The sequence below is a fragment of the Ovis canadensis genome, chromosome 2 (assembly GCF_042477335.2).
Source record: "Ovis canadensis isolate MfBH-ARS-UI-01 breed Bighorn chromosome 2, ARS-UI_OviCan_v2, whole genome shotgun sequence".
NCBI classification, from domain to species: Eukaryota; Metazoa; Chordata; class Mammalia; order Artiodactyla; family Bovidae; genus Ovis; species Ovis canadensis.
The window spans coordinates 60,039,056-60,065,861 of NC_091246.1; the positions used below are offsets into that span (position 1 = coordinate 60,039,056).

A 26,806-nucleotide genomic window follows, 5' to 3' on the forward strand; every position below is an offset into this window, starting at 1 on the left:
AAAGGCAGAAAAAAAAAAGTACACAGGTTTCTTTTAAGTCTCTTCCTTTCACATGGCCACAACAGTAAAACAGTATGAAAAAGGTCCATAACACAGCATATGCAAAAGAGACCAGGCTATCACTACTTCCTACAATCCCTTCCACCCATACTTCAAGCACAAAACCTTGACCACTACTATACGAGCATTCGCTTGTTTCCTCTCTAGTAACAAATCCCCTTAGACTGTCTACTGTCTGGTAGTTGTTAGATGTGTCTTTCTTTAAATTTTTAAGTAGATCTGTAGCTGAGGTTTGAAAGTTTGCAAGGGAGAAAAATTACTGGTGGAAAGAAAAGGTGAAAGGGCGAGCTAGCTATAGTCTAAAACTATTTAGAACTAAATCAGTTAAATAGCCCAGTCTAACTCAACAGATAAAATCAACTATTACTATGATTTTTCATTCTAACTCTACCTTTTATTTCCTACAGGATTTAAAAGACAAATGCATGAAAATAATTATAAATCTATGATAATGAGTATAAAATATACAATAAGGATATAATTTCTGACATCAATGACAAGATGGAGGGGGTTGAGCAGTAAATAGTAGTTTTTTTATGCAGTTAAATTAAGCTGATGTCAATTTTAAAAAGATTGTCAACTTTACAATGTTACAGGTAATCTCCATGAAAATAACTAATAAAAAATTACCTATAGAAGATGCATATCTGGAAAAGAGAAGGGCATCAAGACATGTCAAAACAAGAAAATCAACTGAACAAAACAAAGGCCAAAAAGGAGGGAAAAAAGGGACCAAAAAGCTGTAAGACACACAGAAAGTAACAAAATTACAAAATTAAAATTATCAGTATTTACTTCAAACATAATGGTTTAAACTTCACAAAGATATAAACTGACAGAATGGATTTTTTAAAAAACAGATCAAACTATATGCTTTCTGCATGGGACTTACTTTAAATCTAAGGACATAAACAGTTTGAAAGTGAAAGATATTCCATCCCAATAATACCCAGAAGAAAGCAGAAATGGCTATAATAATATCACTCAAACCACACTGGTAGGTCAAAACCTGTAATTACACAAAAGACATTGTACAATAAAAGGTAACTTCATCAAGAAGATATAATAACTAGAAACGTATACACACCAAATATCAGAGGTCAAAAATAAATGAAATATTGATAGAACTGAGGAAAAAATTCACTCTACAGTTAACATGAGACTTCAAAACCTACCCCACTTTCAATAATTGACAGAAGAGCCAGAGGAAAGATCAATAAAGAAATAGAGGATGAAAACAATACTATCAACAAACATAAACAGAATACTCCTACATCAACAGCAGAATACACATTGTTCATACATGTACACAGAACATTTTCCAGGACAGACCAAATTTTAGGTCACAACACAGGAGTCAAAATTTTTTAAAGATCGAAATCATAGAAAGTATCTTTTTAAATCACAATGGAATGAAACTAGAAATCAACAGCAGAATGAAAAATGTAAAATTATGAATATGTATAAATTAACACATTTACTGTTAACCAATGAGTCGAAGAAGTCACAAGGAAAACAAATATATTGAGACAACTGAAAATCAAGATACGACATACCAAAATTCATAGCATAAAGTAATAACTATACTGAGGGAAATTTATAGCTGTAAACATTTATACTGAAAAAGAAAGATCTCAAATCAACAACACAACTTTATATCTTAAAGAACTAAAAAAGGAGCAAACTAACCCAAAAGTTAGCTGAAGTAAAGAAATACAGATCAGAGAGAAATAAAATAGAGAATTTAAAAATAATTGAGAAAATCAACAAGAGTTGGTTCTTTAAAAAGATGAACAAAACTGAAGAATCTTTAGTAAGATTAAAGAGAGAATCAACTAAAATCAGAAATGAAAGTGGGGACATCACTACCAATTCTACCAAAATAAGAGGGAATTTATGCCAACAAATTGGATAACCTAATGTGAACAAATTCCTAGAAACACAGACCAATCAACACTGAGTTTTGAAGAAACAGAAAATCTAGATAGATATATAACTAATATAGAGAGTGAATCACTAATCAAAAATCACCTAAGAAATGAAAACCCATGATCAGATGGTTTCACAAGTGAATTCTACCATACATTTAAACATTTAAAGGAGAAACACACATTTTTCTCAACCTCTTCCTGAAAGGAAAGGAATACTTCCTAAAGCATCTTAAGGAGAGTGTTACTGATACCAAAACCAGACAAAAATACCACAAGGAAAAAAAAAAAAACTACAAACCAATATCCCTTATGAACACTGATGCAAAAATCCTCAAAAATAAGAGCACAAAATTCAACACCATATTAAAAGGATTTAACATCATGACCCAGTAGGACTTATCCCCACTGCAATAAGGAATGGAAAAGTGGTTCAAACATATGAAAACAGATCAACGTAATACACCACATTAACAAAATCAAAGGACAAAAATAACATCTGATCATTTCAACTGAAGAAGAAAAAGCATTTGAAAATTTTAACACATTTCCCTAATAAAAAATGCTTAAAAATTATAAACAGAAGGAAACTAACTCAGAATAATAAAGGTCACATATGAACAAACTACAGATAGCATACTCAAGGAAAAGATGAAAAGCTTTTCCTCTATTATCAGAATAAAGGATGAAAACTTAAATTACCTTTATTCAACATAGTACTGGAAATTCTACCCAGAGAAATTAGGCAAGAAAAAGGAAAAAAAAGGTATCCAAAGTAGAAATGATGAAATAAAATTGCCTCTGTTTTAAGATAAAGTGGTCTTATATGTACAAAATCCTAACAATTGCACACACACACACAGAGTTAGAACTTATAAGCAAATTCAAAGTTGCACAAGATAAAATCAACTCAAAAATGTCAACTGAGTTTCCATTTACAAAGAAATTAAGAAAACAATTCCATTTATAATAGCATCAAAAAGAATAAGCTTAATCAGGGAAGCAAAAGACACAGTGAAAAGTACAAAATAATGTGGAAAGAAATTAAAGATACAAGTAAATGGAAAAATAGCTTGTATTCATAGATTGGAAGACAATGTTAACACGTCACAACTAAAAACACCTACAGATTCAAAATCTCAATGACATCTGTTGTAAAAATAGAAATATTCATCTTAAAATTCATGTAGAATCTCAATAGACTCCAAATCACTAAATCAATGTAGAAAAAGATTAACATTGGATGACTCACACTTCCTGATTTCATTATTACAAAGCTACAGTAATCAAAACTGTGTTACTGGCATAAAGACAGACACAGAGACCAAAGGAACAGAATAGAAAGCCCAGAAATAAACCCTCACATATATGGGCAAATGATTTTCAACAGAGGTTATCAAGAATATTCCACAGAGAAAGAATAGTCTTTTCAACAAATGGTGCTGAAAAACTGCATACCCACATGCAAAAGAATAAAACTGATTCATTACCTTATACCATATCCAAAAATTAACTCAAAAAGATTTCCTAAGAGTTAAAGTATAAAATTCTTTGAAAAAAATATAAAGGAAAAACTTCAGGACACTTGATTTGCTAATTTCTCATCTGACACAAAAGCACAAGCAACAAAGATAAATTAAACTTACTCATACTTTAAAGCATTAGTGCATCAAAGGACATATCAAAAGATTATAAGACAATACAGAAACAAAAGAAAAGATTTGCAACTCATTTATCTAACAGGGAGTTAATATCCCAGAAAGTATTAAGGACAAAACAAATTTGCTGCAACTTGACAACAAAAAACACAATGTAATTAAAAGGTGTGAGGTGGTGTGGTAACGCAGGTTTGATCCCTCGGTCGAGAAGATCCCCTGGAGGAGAAAATGGTAACCCTCTCCAGTATTTTCGCCTCGAAAATTCCATGGGCAGGGGAGTCTGGTGGGCTATAATCCATGGGATTGCAAAGAGATGGACATAATTTATGTGACAGACCACACACAGAGGACTTGAATTGAAGGTAATGCTCAAAGTCCTTCAACCTAGGCTTCAACTGTATGTGGACTGAGAACCTCCAGAGGTACAAGCTGGATTTAGAAAAGGCAGAGAAACCAGAGACCAAATTGCCAACAACTGCTGGATCACAGAAAAAGCAAGAGAATCCCAGAAAAACATCTGCTTCATTGACAATGTCAAAGCCTTTGACTGCGTGTATCACAATAAACTGTGGAAAATTCTGAAAGAGATGGGAATACCAGATCACCTTACCTGCCTCCAAAAAAACCTGTATGCAAGGCAAGAAGCAATAGTTACAACTAGACATAGAACAATGAACTGTCTCAAAAATGGGAAAGGAGTATGTCAAGGCTGTATACTGTCATCCTGCTTAATTAATTTATATGCAGAGTATATCATGTGAAATGCCAGGCTAGACGAATCACAAGCTGGAATCAAAATTTCCAGGAGAAATATCAATAACTTCAGATAGGCAGATGACACCACCTTAATGGAAGAAAGCAAAGAGGAACTAAAGAGCTTGTTGATGAAAGGTAAAGAGGAGAGTGAAAAAGCTGGCTTAGCACTCAACATTTAAAAAACTAAGATAATGGCATCTGGTCCCATAGCTTCATGGCAAATAGATAGTGAAAAAATGGAAACAGTGGAGGATTTTACTTTCTTCATCTCCAAAATCACTGCAGACAGTGGATTGCAGCCATGGAACTAAATGATGCTTGCTCCTTGAAGAAAAGCAATGACAATCTAGACAGCATATTAAAAGGTAGCACATTTGCTGACAAAGGTCCATATAGTCAAAGCTATGGTTTTTCCATTAGTCATGTACAGATGTGAAAGTTGGACCATATAGAAGGCTGAGTGCCAAAGAACTGATGCTTTCGAACTGTGGTGTTAGAGAAGACTATTGAGAGTCCCTTGGACAAAAAGGAGATCAGATCAGTCAATCCTAAAGGAAATTAACCCTGACTATTTACTGGATGGATGCATGGCGAAGCTCCAATACTTTGGCCAACTGATAAAAAGAGTTGACTCATTGGAAAAGACCTAATGCTGGGAAATATCAAAGGCAAAAGAAGAAAGAGGTGACAAAGATGAGAAGTTTGGATGGCAACGTCAACTGAACGACATGAGTTTGAGCGAACTACCAGAGACAGTAAAGGACAGGGAAGCCTGGTATGCTACAGTCCATAGGGTCACAAAGAGCTGGGCATGATTTAGCAAATGAACAACAAAAAGACTTGAGTAGACATTAACTAAAGAAACATGTAAACTGCCAGAAGAACGTGAAAATATGTTCAACCTCAATTATCATTAGGAAAATGCAATTCAAAACTATAATTAAATACTACTCACACCTGTTAGAATCATTATTATTTTTTAAAAAAAGAAGAAAATAACAAGTGTTCTTGAAGAGGTAGAAAAGTTGGAAACTTTGCACATTGTTGATGGGATTATAAAATAGTGCAGTAGCTACAGAAAACAGTAGGGGAGCTTTTTTCAAAAAATTAATAATAGAATAATCCAAGATTCTACTTCTAGATTCCTAACCCCAGAAATTTAAAGCAGGTACACCAACAGATATCTGTACACCAACGACCACAGCAACATTATTATCATAATCAAATGTTCATCAACATATAAATGGATAAACAATACATGACATATATATGCAATGAAATTAAGCTTCAAGAACAAATGAAATTCTCATGTAAATGTATGGCTGAGTCCCTTTGCTATTGACCTGAAACTATCAAACACTATTAACTGGGTATACTCCAATACAAAAAAAAAAAAAACGAAATTCTGATGTATACGACAACATGGGTCAACATGGAGACATCATGCTTTGAAAAATAAACCAAGCACAAAAGGAGAAATATTGTATGATTCCACTTACACAAAATACCTAGAGTAGTCAAATTCATAGAGAAATAGCACAAAATGGTGACTGCCATGGACTTCCGGGAGGAGAAAGTGGCGCATTACTGTTTAATGGGTAGAGTTCTAGTTTGTGAATCTGATAAACTTCTAGAGACGGATGGTGGTGTGGTCAGGAAAAAGTGTGTATGGACTTATTAATACCACAGAATTATACACTTAAAATGGTAAATGGTATGTTATATATATTGTACTACCAAAAAAATCAATGAAACATGGTATTTCTTAGCTACATTAAGAAAATTTATGAACACATGAAACAGATAATACATACTTGGGCATACTTATATCCATGAAAACCATGGCCTTAGAGAGCTCCACATTGAAGTGCATAGGTACCAAGATATGCTGTGCAGACACATTGAGTTTTCTCGCTTCTTTCCAATTATCACCTAATTACAGAAAACAGAATATGCTTAAAGAAGGCAAACTAAAAAAACACACTGAACCTAAAATTACCATTACTACTTTATACAATGCATGATATGAGGAAATCTTCCTACATCTAGATAATTTCAATGCCATATTCTCAAGTATACATAATTAGTAGGTAAATTCTTTTCCCTCCTTAGTTTTCTTCTTCTGCTTCAGACTATATTTTAACAGGAAAGTGAAAGTGTTAATCACTCAGCCATATCTGACTCTTTGTGACCCCACGGATTGTAGCCTGCCAGGCTCCTCTGTCCATGGAATTCTCCAGGTAAAAATACTGGAGTGAGTTGCCATTGCCTCCTGCAGGGGATCTTCCTGACCGAGTCTGAACCCGATTTCTTAACTGTCTGAGCCACCAGGGAAGGACCAGATAGCAGTAGTGCCCAAACTCCCTACTTCTCACAACAAAAAATGTCTCCAGACATTGACAATGTCTCTTCAATAGTAAAATCTCTCCTACCTGAGATACCACTCCTGGGAAAAATCTATCACTTCTAATTCAAAAATATAAAACATCTAACATATCTTGTATGACAGTCTTAAGAGAAATTGTCTAAAATCCCAATTAATCACTTCAGCAAAATGAATCAACAAATAATGCCTTCTGTACTTACCAACTCTGCTGAAAAGCAGCTGTATGCTTGTAAGCTGAATATCAAAGGAATCATAAGCTCTATGCATTATCTCTTCACGATTGGCTCCACCTTGTTTTAAATCTGGTAATTCTGAACGAATTTTACTTGTCACCTTTAAGTTAATTTTAACAGTTTAGACTATGCAAATTACTTCAAATGAAAATATAAAATTTTTATCTTTTAGACTATACATAAAAACTTAACAGGAAAAGATAAACTCACAAGCTGACATACACTGTAAGACAATTAAAAACACCTTTATCCATGACATATATAATGAGAAGGCAAGGTATAAAGCACGTTTTTACATGATAAGTTGTATTTCCTAATCATTTATATTAAAAAGGGAAAACAAAGCCAGTTCTCGTAAATAATACATCTAAATTTAATTTAATCTGCTAAGAAGACTTTTGCCTGTTACCCCAGGTGTTTCTTGACTTCCTACTTCAGCATTCCAGTCTCCTATAATAAAAAGGACAACTTTTTCGGCAGTTAGTTCTAAAAAGTCTTGTAGGTCTTCACAGAACCATTCAACTTCAACTTCTTCAGCATTACTGGTTAGGGCATAGATTGGGATTACTGTGACACTGAATGGTTTGCCTTGGAAATGCAGAGAGATCGTTCTGTTGTTTTTGAGATTGCAACCAAGTACTGAATTTTGGACTCTTTTTTTGACCATGATGGCTACTCCATTTCTTCTAAGGGATTCCTGCCCACAGTAGTAGATATAATGGTCATCTGAGTTAAATTTACCCATTCCAGTCCATTTTAGTTCACTGAATCCTAGAATGGATGTTCACTCTTGCCATCTCCTGTTTGATCACTTGAAATTTGCCTTGATTCATGGACCTAACATTCCAGGTTTCTATGCAATATTGCTCTTTACAGCATCAGACCTCACTTCTATCACCAGTCACATCCACAACTGGGTATTGTTTTTGCTTTGGATGATCCCTTCATTCTTTCTGAAGTTATTTCTCCATTGATCTCTAGTAGCATACTGGGCACCTCTGACCTGGGGAGTTCCTCTTTCAGTATCTTATCATTTTGCCTTTTCATACTGTTCATGGGGTTCTCAAGGCAAGAATACTGAAATGGTTTGCCATTCCCTTCTCCAGTGGACCACATTCTGAATGTGGCTCAGATCAGGAACTCCTTATTGCCAAATTCAGACTTAAATTGAAGAAAGTAGGGAAAACCACAAGACCATTCAGGTATGACCAAAATCAAATCCCTTATGATTATACAGTGGAAGTGAGAAATAGATTTAAGGGACTAAATCTGATAGATACAGTGCCTAATGAACTATGGACAGAAGCTGGTGACATTGTACAGGAGACAGGGATAAAGACCATCCCCATGGAAAAGAAATGCAAAAAAGAAATGGCTGTCTGGGGAGGCCTTACAAATAGCTGCGAAAAGAAGAGAAGACATACCTATTCGAATGCGGAGTTCCAAAGAATAGCAAGGAAAGATAAGAGAGCCTTCCTCAGCGATCAATGCAAAGAAATAGAGGAAAACAACAGAATGGGAAAGACTAGAGAACTCTTCAAGAAAATTAGAGATACCAAGGGAACATTTCATGCAAAGATGGGCTCAATAAAGGACAGAAATGGTAGGGACCTAAAAGAAGCAGAAGATATTAAGAGTTGGCAAGAATACACAGAAGAACTGTACAAAAAAGATCTTGACGACCCAGATAATCATGATGCTGTGATCACTCACCTAGAGCCAGACATCCTGCAATGTGAAGTCAAGTGGGCCTTAGAAAGCATCACTATGAAGAAAGCTAGTGGAGGTGATGGAATTCCAGTTGAGCTATTTCAGATCCTGAAAGATGATGCTGTGAAAGTGCTGCACTCAATATGCCAGCAAATTTGGAAAACTCAACAGTGACCACAGCATTGGAAAAAGTCAGTTTTCATTTCAATCCCAAAGAAAGGCAATGCCAATGAATGCTCAAACTACCACACAATTGCACTCATCTCACATGCTAGTTAAGTAATGCTCAAAATTCTCCAAGCCAGGCTTCAGCAATATGTGAACCATGAACTTCCACATGTTCAAGCTGGTTTGAGAAAAGGCAGAGGAACCAGAGATCAAATTGCCAACATCCACTGAATCATCGAAAAAGCAACAGAGTTCCAGAAAAATATCTATTTCTGCTTTATTGACTATACCAAAGCCTTTGACTCTGTGGATCACAATAAACTGTGGAAAATTCTGAAAGAGATGGGAATACCAGACCACCTAACCTGCCTCTTGAGAAACCTGTATGCAGGTCAAGAAGCAACAGTTAGAACTGGACAGGGAACAACAGACTGGTTCCAAATAGGAAAAGGAGTACATCAAGGCTGTTTATTGTCACCCTGCTTATTTAACTTATATGCAGTGTACATCATGAGAAACGCTGGGCTGGATGAAGCACAAGCTGGAATCAAATTGCTGGGAGAAATATCAATAACCTCAGACATGCAGATGACACCACCCTCATGGCAGAAAGTGAAGAGGAGCTAAGTCTCTTGATGAAAGTGCAAGAGTAGAGTGAAAAAGTTGGCTTAAAGCTCACCATTCAGAAAACGAAGATCATGGCATCCGGTCCCAACACTTCATGGGAAATAGATGGGCAACAGTGGAAACAGTGTCAGACATTATTTTGGGGGGCTCCAAAATCATTGCAGATAGTGATTGCAGCCATGAAATTAAAGACGCTTACTCCTTGGAAGGAAAGTTATGACCAACCTGGATAGCATATTCAAATGCAGAGACATAACTTTGTCAACAAAGGTCCATCTAGTCAAGGCTATGGTTTTTCCAGTGGTCATGTATGGATGTGAAAGTTGGACTGTGAAGAAGGCTGAGTGCTGAAGAATTGATGCTTTTGAACTGCGGTGTTGGAGAAGACTCTTGAGAGTCCCTTGGACTGCAAGGAGATCCAATCAGTCCATTCTATAGGAGATCAGCCCTGGGTTTTCATTGGAAGGACTGATGCTGAAGCTGAAATTCCAATACTTTGGCCACCTCATGTGAAGAGTTGACTCATTGGAAAAGACTCTGATGCTGGGAGGGATTGGGGGCAGGAGGAGAAGGGGACGACAGAGGATGAGATGGCTGCATGGCATCACTGACTCGATGGACATGAGTTTGAGTGAACTCCAGGAGTTGGTGATGGACAGGGAGGCCTGGTGTGATGCAATTCATGGGGTCACAGTGATTCGGACACAATGGATGAATGAACTGAACTGAAGAAGACTTTTTATTAAAAACAATATTAAGACACAAATACATCTTACAAAACATTTCCATGGCATGATAAGATATTTAGATAGCTTTATAATGGTAAGTGAGATTCCAGGATTAAATATTAGTATACCTGATACCTGCATCAAAAAAGCAAGAGAGTTCCAGAAAAACATCTACTTCTGCTTTTGACTATGGCAAAGCCTGTGACTGTGTGGATCACAACAAACTGTTGAAATTCTGAAGGATGGGAACACCAGACCAGCGAATCTGTCCCCTGATAAACCTGTATGCAGGTTAGGAAGCAAGTTAGAACTGAACATGGAACAGCAGACTGGTTCCAAATAAGGAAAGAAGTACGTCAAGGCTGTATATTGTCACCCTGCTTATTTAACTTATAGGCAGAGTATATCATTGAGAAACACTGCTGGATGAAGCACAAGCTGGAATCAAGATTGCCAGGAGAAATATCAATAACCTCAGATACCATCATTATGGCAGAAAGTGAAGAACTAAAAAGCCTCTTGGTGAAAGTGAAAGAGGAGAGTGAAAAAGTTGGCTTAAAGCTCAACATTCAGAAAACTAGGATCATGGCATCTAGTCCCGTCACCTCATGGCAGACAGATGTGGAAACAGTTTCAGACTTTATTTTTTAGGGCTCCAAAATCACTGCAGATGATGACTGCAGCCATGAAATTAGAAGATTCTTCCTCCTTGGGAAAAAAAGTTATGGCCAGCCTAGTTCAGTTCAGTTCAATCGCTCAGTCGTGTACGACTCTTTGCGACCCCATGAACCACAGCACGCCAGGCCTCCCTGTTCATCACTAGTTCCCAGCGTCCACCCAAACCCATGTCCATTGAGTTGGTGATGTCATCCAACCATCTCATCCTCTTCTCCTCCTGCCCTCAATCTTTCCCAACATCAGAGTCTTTTCTAATGAGTCAGCTCTTCACATCAGGTGGCCAAAGTATTGGAGTTTCAGCTTAAACATCTGTCCTTCCAAAGAACACCCAGGACTGATCTCCTTTAGGACTGGTTGGATCTCCTTGCTGTCCAAGGGACTCTCAAGAGTCTTCTCCAACACCACAGTTCAAAAGCATCAATTCTTCAGCACTCAGCTTTCTTTACAGTCCAACTCTCACATCTGTACATGAGAGAGAGTCTCTTGGACAAAAAGGAGATCAATCCTAAGGGAAATAAGTCCTAATATTCATTGGAAGAACTAATGCTGAAGCTGAAACTCCAATACTTTGGCCACCTGGTGCAAAGAACTGACTTACTGGAAAAGACCCTGATGTTGGGAAAGATTGAAGGTGGGAGGAGAAGGGGATGAGAGAGGATGAGATGGTTGGATGGCATCATCAACTCAATGGACATGAGTTTGAGTAAACTCTCGGAGTTGGTGATGGACAGGGAGGCCTGTCATGCTGTAGTCCATGGAGTCACAAAGAGCTGGACATGGCTGAGTGACTGAACTGAACTGATAACTGAATTTTAATTCCATCTCTGCCATTTATGCAACCTCAATGAGCTTCCCTAATAGCTCAGTTGGTAAAGAATTCACCTGCAATGCAAGAGACCCTGGTTCGATTCCTGGTTCAGGAAGATCCGCTGGAGAAGGGATAGGGTACACACTCCACTATTCTTGGGCTTCCCTTGTGGCTCAGCTGGTAAAGTATCCACCTGCAATGCTGGAGACCTGGGGTTCGATCCCTGGGTTGGGAAGATCCCCTGGAGAAGGGAAAGGCTACCCACTCCAGCATTCTGGCCTGGAGAATTCCACGGACTGTAAAGTCCATGGGGTCGCAAAGAGTTGGACACAACTGAGCGACCTTCACTTTTCAAGCGAGTTATAGTTATATAACTCTTCCATGCTATACTCTTCATGCTACTTTTTTCACTCAAGTATCCTGGAAATCATTTTACAGTAGTATATAAAGATTTTGTTCACCCATTCATTCATATACATACACACACACACACACACACACACACACACACACACAGACACGCATATATGCTTTGTATTATAAAATTTTCCCCTCTATTTTACAGTTCATTTGAAGTACACAGTCAAAATTGACTATCTGTTTGAAAGTAACAAATTTTATGCAAAATGTTATGCAAATTGCCTAAGGTCATAAAACTAAAGATATACAGTTACTTTTGACCACTATACCTTTCCACTGGCTATTTCCACTATACCACACTGCCCATGAATCAAATCCATAAACAAATTCAAATATGAATTATTAGCTGTATAAAATTATTATAAATGTAAATCCAGCAGTGTCTACATAATTACTAATTGAGGAGTAAAAAAATACATAAAGGAGAATGTCAATATCAAGGAAAGACACGTATTTATTAGGTGGCCAGAAACAGCATTCCATATCTATCCCTCTTGGGTCTTAAACTGTTAGCTGCTGCTGCTGCTGCTGCTGCTAAGTTGCTTTAGTCTTGTCCGACTCTATGCAACCCCATAGACGGCAGCCCACCAGGCTCCCCTGCCCCTGGGATTCTCCAGACAAGAACACTGGAGTGGGTTGCCATTTCCTTCTCCAATGCATGAAAGTGAAAAATGAAAGTGAAGTCGCTCAGTTGTGTCTGACTCTTCGCGACCCCATGGACTGCAGCCTACATTTAATGATATGGAGTACTCCTTTCCAACTGAGCTTCCTATGATGATAAAAATGCTCTCCACCTGTTTTAATACAGTAGCCACAAGCCATTTGTGACTATTAAATGCTGGAATGTAGCTAAAGTATAACTAAGGAACTAAATTTAAAAAAAAACTTTATTCAATTTAAATAAATACAAGTGGGTACCATATTGAACAGCATAGAACCAGAAACACAGAAAAAAGTATTCTCTACTCAAAACTGATGGAAAAACACACATAACTGAACAGGAAGGGAAATGAAAGAAGACCATCTCTCAATTATAGGATTATTTAATAGAAATAATAAAATGTCAATATTTATAGTATATACAAAAAAAATTTCAGAAGGATGAAAATACATTTGATGACTTCTAGAACTTCTTCCTACTCTATACGTTTTAATTGTTCAAGTAATAAATTTAAATTAAAAAGGAAATAAACTCCTCAAGAATTACTCTCAAATTTTACAAATATACTTCTTAGGTTTGCCTCTGACCTTCAGCGTTCAATCAGTCATTTTCGTGTAAGAAATGTAGAAAACTACCTAACTAAATGAAACCACGTTATTCGTTACAAACAGGGGCTTTCTCAAATTTTAGTTTCTGCTACTAAGCTAAAAATTAATTTACCAAATCAAACACCTATAAACCAAGAGACATCTTAAACAAAGTAATACCTTTAGATGTCCAAGATCCAAAAGAAGGAGATTTGACGTAGGGCTAAAGATACCATCTTGTGGGATAATGATATATGAAGCATTCAAGTTAATTTTGAGATCAAGAACTTTCTGTGTTTCAATAATATATACCAGACCTGCAGGAAATTTAAATCTTTACAATGAATAATGTTCACAAATTACTCAAGAAACAGAGAATCACTAAACACATGAATTAGTAACACAATTTTAAAATAATATGAAGTTAGTATGAATTTTTAAATAACCTTCAGCAAGATGTTTTCAATATAAAGTCAATGTGTATGCTCCTTATTAAATATTAACCAAGTATAAAACTGTAATAATCAAAACAGAATTTTTGATCTATAAACTCAATTGGGTAAAACTTAGAAGATACACATCTAAAAAAATTAAGTTCCACGAAATAGTTATTCATATCTGTGATATTAGAATCTCTGTAATCCTCCCCAATTTGTGAAATTAACACAGCTATGTCTGCTATACCAAACAATGAACTCAACCTTTATATTAATTTAGACAATGAAAAATTTTCGATTACTAAATCATCTTCAACAAAACCATATGTAAACCAAAATAAGCAACCAGAGCTTTCTATAAAAAGACAAATCTATCTCAATGAATTTTAACTAAAATAATGTTTGCAACTTATATTAAAACTAGAATTTAAATCCTGGTAACATCAATAAGTAGGTAGCCAAACTTTTTCTTCCACTTAAAGCAATAAAAATTGTGGGACATAGAGCAAAACAAACAGCAATGAAAATGAAACATTAAAAACATTAAGAGGAGGCAAGAGAGTAAGCATCTATCAAGTGGAAAGTCAAACTGAAAAGAGTTAGCCAAAAGATTTCAAAGGGAACCAAAAAAATTTTATCCTGAGACCATGTTCTGGCAGTTGGTAAACTTTGAAACTCCTTTCCATAGTCTCACAGAGTATAGGGAACAGATGACAAAAAAATAGAGTCCAGCAGGAGTTCTCATAAATCTGGGCTCTAAAAGATACATACTAAAATTAAGAATAATACAGAAGTTAAATCTCCCTCTCCCTATAAACCTACCCATAAGAAAATGCAAAGAATGTCTCTGAGAAAAACTTGGTGCTGCAGAAGTCTCCTGAGAGTCCCATGGACTGCAAGGAGATCAAACCAGTCAATCCTAAAGGAAATCAACCCTGAATATTCATTGGAAGGACTGATGCTAAAGCCGAACCTCCAATACTCTGGCCACCTGATAGAAAGAGCCAGCTGATTGGAAAAGACCATGATGGTGGAAAACACTGAGGGCAGAAAGAAAAGGGGGTGAAGAGAGACTGTTTAAGTTTCAAATGGTACAAGGGTGGGAGTTGAGGAAACAATGCTGTAATTTATCCAAAGGCAGGCAAAAAACAGTCAAGAAACAGAAAAGACTGAATAGCACAGCTTGAAAAACACTTCATATATGTTGTTGAAATGACACATCTAGAACTACAGATAGAAGGGAAAAAGAACATAGAAGAATAAAAAAAAAACATGTAGCAGACAAATTACAACCAAAAGAAACCTGAAATATATATACTATAATCAGAACAAAAAGAATATTGAAAGATTAAAGCATTACTAAAAATATTGACAATTTCATATAGATAAAAGAGTTGGTTCACAGGAAAAAATTATCTCTGTATATACCTAATTAGCCACAAATCTATAAAGCAGAAAATTACAGATTCACATGAAATATACAAGTCAACATTGACAGTGAGGTGTTTTTCATGTACTTCTCTAAATAACTGTTAGAATATGGTGAAAAGGGAAAAAAAAATCTACTAAGGATACAGAAGACATGAAGTACATACTTTTCAAATATATATGGAACATTTTTAAAACGACCATATGTTGAGCTAGAAAGCAAGTCTCAACAAATTACAAATCATTAAAAACCACAGAGATCATCTCTATAGTTATCTATATTTTTAAAAAATGAACCTCTAGTTTAAAATTATTCCCAAAGAAATCTCCTAGCCCAAAGACTGAAAAAAGAAATGAGACCCAATCTTATACGAACTCTCCAAGATAATAAAAAAGGGTGGAACTTCTAGGTTCTGAGACCGATAGACTAAAATCTGGAAGTCATTACAAGAAAGGAAAATATAGACCAGTTTCTGTCATAAACAGAATTTCAAAAATCCTAACAAAATTTTGCAATTAACATGAATGTGATTCAAAGGTCAGACCTTTCTAAGTTTAAGACATAGTTATCATTATATTTGAATTTAAATATATAAAAGTACCAGACTATGTTTCAATTAAAACTATATCTAGTCTACAAATATAAACCCAAAGAATACTAAAATCAGTATAACATGACTCAAACTGTATTAAATGATAAACCAACAATAATACTGGCATTTACCTGTTGCTGTCTTATCACGAAATTCTTCAAGTTTTGTCAAAGTTACTGAAGTCAGCTGTGCTAGATTTACCTCTTTTGGAGGTCTGAAGAATTCTACTATACTATTCACTGTTCTCTGTTAAAATAAGTATCAATAACATGAGGACAAACTCAAGGCAAATAGAAATATATTAAAACTTAGGAATTGCAAAAAATGCTTACTGCATCATATAACATTTCCAAAGGTTCAGCTTCTATGATACACCTCTGAGCAACAGTTTCATCTAAAGGATTTATCTCAAACATAATTTTCAAGAGTGATCCAGCATCATCTAATGAAGACAGGAGGCGGGGTTTTGTTGAGTTATCTGGTAAGCCAGTAACATGAAATGAATCTATTTTGGTTTCAAATCTGCATGAAAAAAAGACAAGAAAAAAATTAGCAATCAATATAATCTTAAAGTATTTTTCAAATTAAAAATAGTAAAATAAATTTCACTCTGCATTTCTTGCTACTCTGTTTCATGCACAACAAAGAAAATACACAGCTATTTAATCTAAACTGACATAGATTTATTCACAAAGAATTCTATTCACATTTTAATTTCTAGATTAAGAAGTTTTGAAGGGTTTGGGGTTTCTGGTTCCCTATGAAAGGACTTTTAAGTTACCACTCCATACTAACAAGTAAAAAGTTGAAGAACTGAAAAACCAAAAACTCTTCTTGGATATGTAAGAGGGGAGGACACAGGGTAAACTGCTGCCCCTAAGACTGGAGAGATAGACAGTTAGTCACAACTTACCAGAGCAGAGACCTGCAAAAGGAAGACACCATGGACACCAGAACCAAGGCTGGAAAATCTAAACTGTAACTGATGAATTGCTGGCGATGTTAGTGTAGATGACTGAGAGCTAAAAACTCTAGAGGTAGCCAGCCATTGGGAGGCCCCAAATAATTTGATATATACCTCCAGGAATTTGACCAAGTTCTAACAGTAAAAACTGGAGAAATATCTCCTCCTCAGGCGAGGAGTGGTCAAACAGGAGATGACTGAACATCGACATTTTAGGAACCAGTCAACTAAAATAGACCAAAATGAGAGAATTTAATTCAGATGACCATTATATCAACTACTGTGGGCAAGAATCCCTTAGGATTGCAATAGCCCTCAAAGACAATGAGAGTCTGAAATGTAGTACTTGGGAATGCTCTTTGTTTGTTTCCAAAGCAAACCATTCAATATCACAGTAATCCAAGTCTACGTCCCAACCACTAATACTGAAGAAAGCGAATTTGAATGGTTCCATCAAGATCTACAAGACCTTCTAGAACTAACACTCCAAAAAGATGTCCGTTTCATCACAGACGAATGGAATGCAAAAGGAGAAAGTCAAAAGATACCCGCAAGTAACAAGCAAGTTTGACCATGGAGTACAAAATGAAGCAGGGCAAAGGCTAATAGACTTCTGCAAAGAGAACGCACTGGTCCAAGAAAACATTCTTTACCAACAAAGCAAGAGACAACTTTACACATGAACATTACCAGATGGTCAATTTCAAAATCAGGTTGATTATACTGTTTGCAGTTGAAGATGCAAAAGCTCTTTCGAGTCAGCTAAAACAAGACCAGGAGCTGACTATGGCTCAGATCATGAGTGCCTTATTGAAAATTCAGACTTAAATTGAAGAAAGTAAGGAAAACCACTAGTTCAATCAGGTATGACTTAAATCAAATGCCTTATGATTATACAATGATTATACAGTGATCAAATGCCTTATGATTATACAGCTTCACAGGAAAGAAGATGGAGAGTGCACAGCAGGTGACTGTGACTGGATTTGCATTTGAAATTTGGCCTCCACAGAAGAACTGTTTCCTGGGACAGCAAGAGCAGAAGGCAGACCAAAGCAAGGCTGATGAGTGACCCAGGTGACACATTCACATGGAAAATCTCCTTCCCATCTTTGTCTTCATCTCCAAGGACAGGTACTCTGCATGCTGTGGAGAATATATCAAGCCCTAAGCCTTTGGAGTGGGAGCAATAACTCCAAGACCCTAAACTATCAGAGACTAACCCTAGGGAGGATCAAATAGTGAGACCTCACACAAAGGAAACCACTTGAATACAAGACCTGGCATTACCAGGTAGTACCCTGTGCAGTACACCTCATCTAAACAACAACAAAAAACAAAAATACAAAACCAATCATCAGCAGACAGGATTATCACCTCACTCAGCCTTGCCCATTAGAGGGAAAAGAAACAAACACTCAGCACAAATCTCAGCCTATAGGAAGCTTACACAAACCACTGCACCAATCTTAGGAGGGCAGAAATCAAAAGGAAGAAAGAATTCAACCATGAAGCCTGGGAAAAGGAGACCTCAAACACAAAATTTAAAAAATAATGAAAGGCAAAGAAATACTACACAAATGAAGGAGCAAACTAGAAACAAAGTCCAAATAAATGAAGAGAAAATAGGCAAACACCTGAAAAAGAATTCAGAATAATGATAGTAAAGATTATCATAAACCTTGAAAACAAAATGGAGAAAATGCAAGAATCAACTAACAAAGACCGAGAAGAACTGAAGACTAAACATAGAGACAAAAAACAGAATTACTGAAATTTAAAGTACTCTATAAGGAATCAATAGCAGAATATCTAAAGCAGAAGAACAAATCAGTGAATTAGAAGATAAAATGGTGGAAATAACTTCTAAAGAGCAAAATAAAGGAAAAAGAATGAAAAGCACTGAGGATAGCATCAGAGACATCTGGGACAATATAAAATGCACCAACATTCAAATTATAGGGGTCCCAGAAGAAGAAGAGAAAAAGAAAGGGTATGAGAAAATTTTTGAAGAGATTATAGTTGAAAATTTCCCTAACATCGAAAAGGAATAGTCAATTAAGTCCTAGAGGCACAGAGTCCCACACAGCATAACCCAAGGAGAAACATGTCAGTTCAGTTCAGTTCAGTCGCTCAGTCGTGTCCGGCTCTTTGCGACCACACATACTAATCAAACTAACAAAGACTAAACACAAAGAAAGACTATTAAAAGCAGCAAGGGAGAAGCAACAAGTAACATACAAGGGAAACCCCATACGCATAACAGCTGATCTTTCAGCAGAAACTCTGCAGGCCAAAAGGAAATAGAAGGATATATTTGAAGTACTGAAAGGGAAAAATCTACAATCAAGATTACCCAGCAAGGATCTCATTCAAAATTGATGGAGAAATAAAAAGCTTTTCAGACAAGCAAAAGTTAAGAGAATTCAGTACCACCAAACCAGCTTTACAGTAAATGTTAAAGGGACTTATGGTCAAGAAATACAAGAAAAGAAAAAGATCTACAAAATCAACCCCAAACAATTATGAAAATGGCAACAGGAATATATATATATCAATAATTACTTTAAATGTAAATGGATTAATTGCTCCAACCGAAAGACACAGACTGGCTGAATGGAAACAAAAACAAGACCCTCATATATGCTGTCTACAAGAAACCCACTTCAGACCTAAAGACACATACGATGGAAAGTGAGAGGATGGAAAAATATACTCCATACAAATGGGAAGCAAAAGAAAGCTGGAGTAGCAATTCTCGTATCAGACAAAATAGACCTTAAAGAAGATTATAAGAGATAAGGAAGGACACTAAATAATGATAAAGGGATCAATCCAAGAGGAAGACATAACAATTGTAAATATCTATGCACCCAACATAGGAGTACCTCAGTACATAAGACGAACACTAACAGACATAAAAGGAGAAATTGATAGTAACACAGTATTAGTAGGAGACTTTAACACCCCACTTACACCAATGGACAGATCATCAAAACAGAAAATAAATAAGGAAACACAAGTCTTAAATGATACATTAGATAAAATGGATCTCATTGATATCTTCAGGACATTCCATCCAAATGCAGAAGAATACATCTTCTCAAGATTGACTTCCTTGGTGGCTCAGATGGTAAAGCGTCTGTCTATGATGCGGGAGACTGGGGTTTGATCCCTGGGTTGGGAAGATCCCTTGGAGAAGGAAATGGCAATCCACTCCAGTACTACTGCCTGGAAAATCCCACGGACGGAGGAGCCTGGTGGGCTATAGTTCACGGGGTCACAAAGAGTCGTACACGACTGAGCGACTTCACATTCAGGTTCAAACCTTCTCAATTGCACATGGAACATTCTTCATGATAGACCGTATCCTGGGTCACAAATCAAACTTCAGTAAACTTAAGAAAACTGAAACGTATCAAGCATTTTCTCCGACCACAACACTTTGAGATTAGATATCAATTACAAGGAAAAAACTGTAAGAAACACAAACACATGGAGATTAAACAACACGTTTCTAAATAACCAACAGGTTACTGAAGAAACCAAAAGAGAAATAAAAAAATTTCTAGAAACAAATGACAATGAAAACACAACAACGCAAAATCTATGGTATGCAGCAAAAGGTTTTCTAAGAGGGAAGTTTGTAGCAATACAATCCTACCTCAAGAAACAAAAAAAAGGCAAATAGACAACCTAACTTTACACCTGAATAGCTGGAAAAAGAACAAAACCCAAAAAATTAGTAGAAGGAAAGAAATCATAAAGATCCAAGCAAAAGTAAATAAAAAAGAAATGAAAGAAATAACAGTAAAGGTTAATAAAACTAAAAGCTGGTTCTTTGAGAAGATAAACAAAATTCACAAACCTTTAGCCAGACTCAGCAAAAAAAAAAAGACAGAAGAATCAAATCAACAAAATAAGAAATGAAAACAGAGAGGGTTACAACAGACAATGCAGAATTACAAAGAACTACAAGAGACTATTATGAACAACTATACGGCAATAAAATGGATAACCTGGAAGAAATGCACAGATTCTAAGAAAAGTTCAATCTTCCAAGACTGAACCAGGAAGAAATACAAATTATGAACAACCTAATTACAAGCACTGAAGTTGAAGTTGTGATCAAAAATCTCCCCAAAAACAAAAGCCCAGGACCAGATGGCTTCACAGGAGAATTCCATCAAACATTTAGAGAAGAGCTAATGCCTATCCTTCTAAAACTCTTTCAAAAAACTGCAGAGGAAGAACACTTCCAAACTGATTCTATGAGGCCACCATCACCCTGATACCAAAATCAAAGACAGTACAAAAAAAGAAAACTATAGGCCAATATCACTGATGAACTTCGATGCAAAAATCCTCAACAAAATCTTAGCAAACAGAATTCAGCAACACATCAAAAACCTCATACACCATGATCAAGTTGGGTTTATTCCAGGAATGCAAGGATTCTCCCATGTATGCAAAACCATCAATGTGATACACCATTATTAACAAATTGAAAGATAAAAACCATATGATCATAATAGATGCCGAAAAAGTCTTTGACATAATTCAGCACCAATTTATGATGAAAACTCTTCAAAAAATGGGCATAGAAGGAACCTGCCTCAACACAGTAAAGGCCATATATGATAAGCCTAAGCAAACATCATTCTCAATGGTGAAAACTGAAAGCATTCCCCCTAAGATCAAGAACAAGACCAGGTTGTCCACTTTCATCACTATTATTCAACATAGTTCTGGAAGTCCTAGCTATAGCAATCAAAGAAAAAGAAATAAAATGAATCCAGATTGGAAAAGAAGAAGTAAAGCTCTCACTGTTTGCAAATGACATGATACTGTACATGAGTGAGTGAGCGAGTGAAGTCTCTCAGGCATGTCCGACTCTGTGACCCCGTGGACTATAGCCCACCAGGCTCCTCCGACCATGGGATTCTCCAGGCAAGAATACTGGAGTGGGTTGCCATTTCCTTCTCCAGGGGATCTTCTGAACCCAGGGATCGAACCCATGTCTCCCGCACTGCAGGCAGATGCTTTAACCTCTGCGCCACCAGGGAAGCCCAGTGACACTGTACATAGAAAACCCAAAAGACAGTATCAGAAAATTACTAGAGTTAATCAGTGAAATCAGCAAAGTCGCAGGATACAAAATCACAACACAGAAATCACTTGCATTTCTATATCTAACAATGAAAAATCAGAAAGAAATTAAACAATCAATCCCATTCACCACTGCAACACAAAGAATTAAATATCTAGGAATAAACTTACCTAAGGAGACAAAAGAACTGTAAACAGAAAATTACAAGACACTAATGAAAGAAATCAAAGATGACATAAACAAATGGAGAGATATTCCATGTTCCTGGGTAGGAAGAATCAATATTGTGAAAATGACTACACTACCAAACGCAATCTACAGATTCAATGCAATCCCTATCAAACTACCAATGAAGTTTTTTTCACAGAACTAGAACAAAAATTTCACAATTCATATGGAAACACAAAAGATCCCGAATAGCCAAAGCAGTCCTAAGAAAGAAAAATGGAGCTGGAGGAAATTAACCTTCCCGACTTCAGATTATACTACAAGTACAGTCATCAAGACAGTATGGTACTGGCACAAAAACAGAAATACAGACCAATGGAACAAGATAGAAAGCCCGGAAATAAACCCATGCACCTATGGGTACCTTATTTTTGACATAGGAGGCAAGAATATACAATGGGGCAAAGACAGACTCTTCAATCTATGGTGCTGGGAAAACTGGACAGCTACCTATAAAAGAATGAAGTTAGAACACTTCCTAACACCATTCACAGAGACAAACTCAAAATGGATTAAAGACCTAAACATAAGATCAGAAACATTAAAACTCTTAGAGCAAAAACATAGGCTGAACCCTCAATGACATAAATCAAAGAAAGATCCACTATGAATCACCTCTTAGAATAGTGGAAATAAAAGCAAAAGTAAACAAATGGGACCTGATTAAACTTAAAAGCTTTTGCACACCTAAGGAAACTATAAGCAAGATGAAAAGACAACCATCAGAACGGGAGAAAATGATAGCAAATGAATCAACTGACAAAGGATTAATTTCCAAAAATACAAGCAGCTCATACAACTCAATGCCAGAAAAACAAACAACCCAATCAAAAAGCAGGAGAAAGACCTAAACAGACTTTTCTCCAAGGAAGACATACAGATGGCTAACAAACACATGAAAAGATGCTGAACATTGCTCATTATTCAGTTCAGTTCAGTTCAGTCACTCAGTCGCGTCAAGACTCTTTGCGACCCCATGAATCACAGGACGCCAGGCCTCCCTGTCCATCACCAACTTCTGGAGTTCACCTAGACTCACGTCCATCGAGTCAGTGATGCCATCCAGCCATCTCATCCTCGGTCGTCCCCTTCTCCTCCTGCCCCCAATCCCTCCCAGCATCAGAGTCTTTTCCAATGAGTCAACTCTTCGCATGAGGTGGCCAAAGTACTGGAGCTTCAGCTTTAGCATCATTCCTTCAAAGAAATCCCAGGGCTGATCTCCTTGCAGTCCAAGGGACTCTCAAGAGTCTTCTCCAACACCACAGTTCAAACGCATCAATTCTTTGGTGCTCAGCCTTCTTCACTGTCCAACTCTCACATCCATACATGACCACAGGAAAAACCATAGCCTTGACCACACAGACCTTAGTCCACAAAGTAATGTCTCTGCTTTTGAGAAATGAAAATCTAAACCACTATGAGATATCACTTCACACTGGTCAGAATCAGTTCAGTTCAGTCGCTCAGTCATGTTTGACCCTTTGCAACCCCATGAATCACAGCATGCCAGGCCCCCGTCCATCACCAACTCCCGGTCATCATGGCCATCTAAAAGTCTACAAACAATAAATGCTGGAGAAGGTGTAGACAAAAGGGAATGCTCTTGCACTGTTGGTGGCAATGTAAACGGATACAGCCACTATGGAAGACAGCATGGAGATTCGTTTAAATAATGGGAATAAAACCACCATATGACCAAGCAATCCCACTCCTAGGCATATATCCTGAGGAAACCAAAACTGAAAAAGACACATGTATCCCACTGTTCATTGCAGCACGATTTACAATAGCTAGAACATGGAAGCAACCTATATGTTCATTGACAGATGAATGGATAAAGAAGGTGTGGTACATATATACAATGGAATACCACTCAGCCATAAAAAGGAATACATTTGAGTCAGTTCTAATGAGGTGGATGAACCTAGAACCCATTATACAGAGTGAAGTAAGTGAGAAAGAGAAAGATAAATATCGCATTCTAATGCATATATATGGAATCTAGGAAAATGGTACTGAAGAACTGATTTACAGGGCAGCAATGGAGAAACAGATATAGAGAACAGACTTATGGACATGAGGAGAGGGAGGAGAAGGTGAGATGTATGGAAATAGTAACATGGAAACTTAATTACCATATGTAAAACAGACAGTCAATGGGAATTTGCTATATGGCTCAGGAAACTCAAACAGGGGCTCTGCATCAACCTAGAGGGGTGGGATGGAGAGGGAGATGGGAGGGATGTTCAGAAGGGAGTTGATATATTTATACCTATGGCTGATTCATGTTGAGGTTTGACAGAAAACAACAAAATTCTATAAAAAATTATCCTTCAATAAAAAAATAATTAAAAAAATAAATAAAACTCAACACATAAAAAACGAAGATCATGGCATCCAGGCCCATCACTTCATGGCAAATAGATGGGGAAAAAATTGAAACAGTGGCAGATTTTACTTTCTTCATCCCAAAATCACTGCAGACAGTGATTGCAGCCATGGAATTAAAAGATGCTTGCTCCTTGGAAGGAAAGCTATGACAAACCCAGACAGTGTATTAAAAAGCAGAGACATCACTTTGTCAACAAAGGTCCATGTAGTCAAAGTTACAGTTTTTCCAGTAGTCATGTAGAGATATGGGTGTTCATCCATAATGAAGGCTGGGTGCCAAAGAATAGATGCTTTGGAATTGCGGTGCTGGAGTCTTGAGAGTCTTGTGGACAGCAAGGAGATCAAACCAGTCAATCCTAAAGAAAATCAATGAATACTCTTTGGAAGGACTGATGCTGAAGTTGAAGCTCCAATATTCCGACCACCTGACGTGAGGAGACGACTCACTGTAAAGACCCTGATACTGGAAAGATTGAGGGCAGGAGAGGAGGTGACAGAGGATGAGGTGGTTGGATGGCATCACCGACTAAATGAACATGAGTGTGGCAAACTTCGGAACACAGTAGGGTAGGCGTGCTGCAGTTCATGGGATCACAAAGAGCTGGACACAACTTAAGTGACTGAACAACAAATAGCAATTTAAGAGGAAGAAAAAACAGCAATGTACAGAGGAAGAAAAAATATTTGAAAACAACACATCTGATTAGGACCTATTCAAAACGTACACAATTTAAAAAATGGGCTAAAGAACTTAACAGACACTCACCAAATAAGATTGACAAAAAGTTTATGAAAAGATGCTCTACATCATGTCATTTGCAGAAACATAAATTCAAATAATACTGACATACCACTACATTACAACAGCCAAAACCTGGCATATGACAATACCACGTAATAACAAAGATACAGGTGAAGCAATAGGAACAATCATACGATGCTCTTAGGAATTCAAAATGGTAACAGTAACTGTGGAAAAAGTTTGGTGGTTCCTTACACAATTAAGCATATTGTTATCACGTAGGTGTGTGTGTTAAGTTGCTTTAGTCATGTCCAACTCCTTGCGATGCTAGGGGCTGTAGCCTGTGAGGGTCCTCTATCCATGGGATTCTCTAGGCAAGAATACTGGAGTGGAGTAAATTGCCAGGCCCTCCTCCAGGGACTCTCCCTAACTCAGGGATTGATCCTGGGTCTCCCGCACTGGCAGGCGGGTTCTTTACTAGTACCACCTGGGAAGCCCATTGTTACCAGTGTGAATCAGCAATCAGCTCCTTCTTGTTTACCCAAAGGAGATGAAAACCTGTACACAGCTGTTTATACCACTTTTATTCATACTGTCAAAATGTAGATGCAATCAAGATGTCCTTCAGTAGGTGAATGGATGAACTGTGGTACATCCAGACAAAAAAAACAATGGGTTATCAACTCATGAAGGCATACAGGAAGCGTAAATGCATAGCACTAAGAGAAAGAAGTCAATATGAAGAGACTATATATTGTATTTCAGCTATTGGACATTCTACAAAGGGTAAAACTATGAACATAGTAAAACTGTGGTTGGGAGGGTAGGTAAGCAATAAATACACAAAGTAGGATTTTTAGAACAGTGAAAATACTATGTGTGATACTGTAATACTAGATACTTGTCATTCCATACTTGTTCGTACCACAGAATATAAAACAAGAGTGAATCCTGATGTAAACTATGGACTTTAGGTAACTATGTCAGCATATGCTCAGTTTTAGTAAAAATGTGCCATTCTGTTAAGTAGAGTTGATATGGGGGTATTTATGACCAGGAACAAGATTTATATGAGAAATGTCTACACCTCCCTCTCGATTTTGTTGTAAACCTCAAACTGCTCTAAAATAATAAAGGCTTCAAAAAAAAGTTAATGTACAAGTACTGTCACTGAAAGTGGCACGAAATGGTGCTCAAATAATCAATTTTTCCCACTGAAATAAACATCAACCTAGCAAAAACTCCTAAAATCAACTTTTTTGCAAGTCTGGAATTTAATTAAAAAAAAAAAAAAACTTAGAGCAATCAGGGAAAAGTTAAGTAAAAGACAGCTGAATTTCAGAAAGGTAGCCATTGCATTTCTGCTTAACTGTCCATCATCCCCATTCATTCCCTAGCAAAGCAGAAATTATAGGGACAATGGGCCATATTTCAGGTGCGTCCCACTGGAGCCAGAGGACTAACAAAACGTGCTATGTTATGAATGTCTAGGGCCTCAAAATTGA

The 26,806-nt window shown here is 36.8% G+C and overlaps 1 protein-coding gene across 3 annotated transcripts in view; it reads right to left on the minus strand.

The window, feature by feature from the left end:
• The window catches only part of VPS13A (vacuolar protein sorting 13 homolog A), a 272,036-nt gene that overhangs the window by 169,004 nt on the left and 76,226 nt on the right, over window positions 1-26,806 (minus strand). For all 3 annotated transcript variants that reach the window (XM_069576302.1, XM_069576303.1, XM_069576304.1), the window contains exons 18-22: window positions 16,199-16,388; window positions 15,998-16,112; window positions 13,589-13,725; window positions 6,989-7,121; window positions 6,217-6,334 (exon numbers count right to left, since the gene is read on the minus strand). In XM_069576302.1, the coding sequence (XP_069432403.1) occupies window positions 6,217-6,334; window positions 6,989-7,121; window positions 13,589-13,725; window positions 15,998-16,112; window positions 16,199-16,388 (693 nt within the window). The remainder of the gene's footprint in view (window positions 1-6,216; window positions 6,335-6,988; window positions 7,122-13,588; window positions 13,726-15,997; window positions 16,113-16,198; window positions 16,389-26,806) is intronic.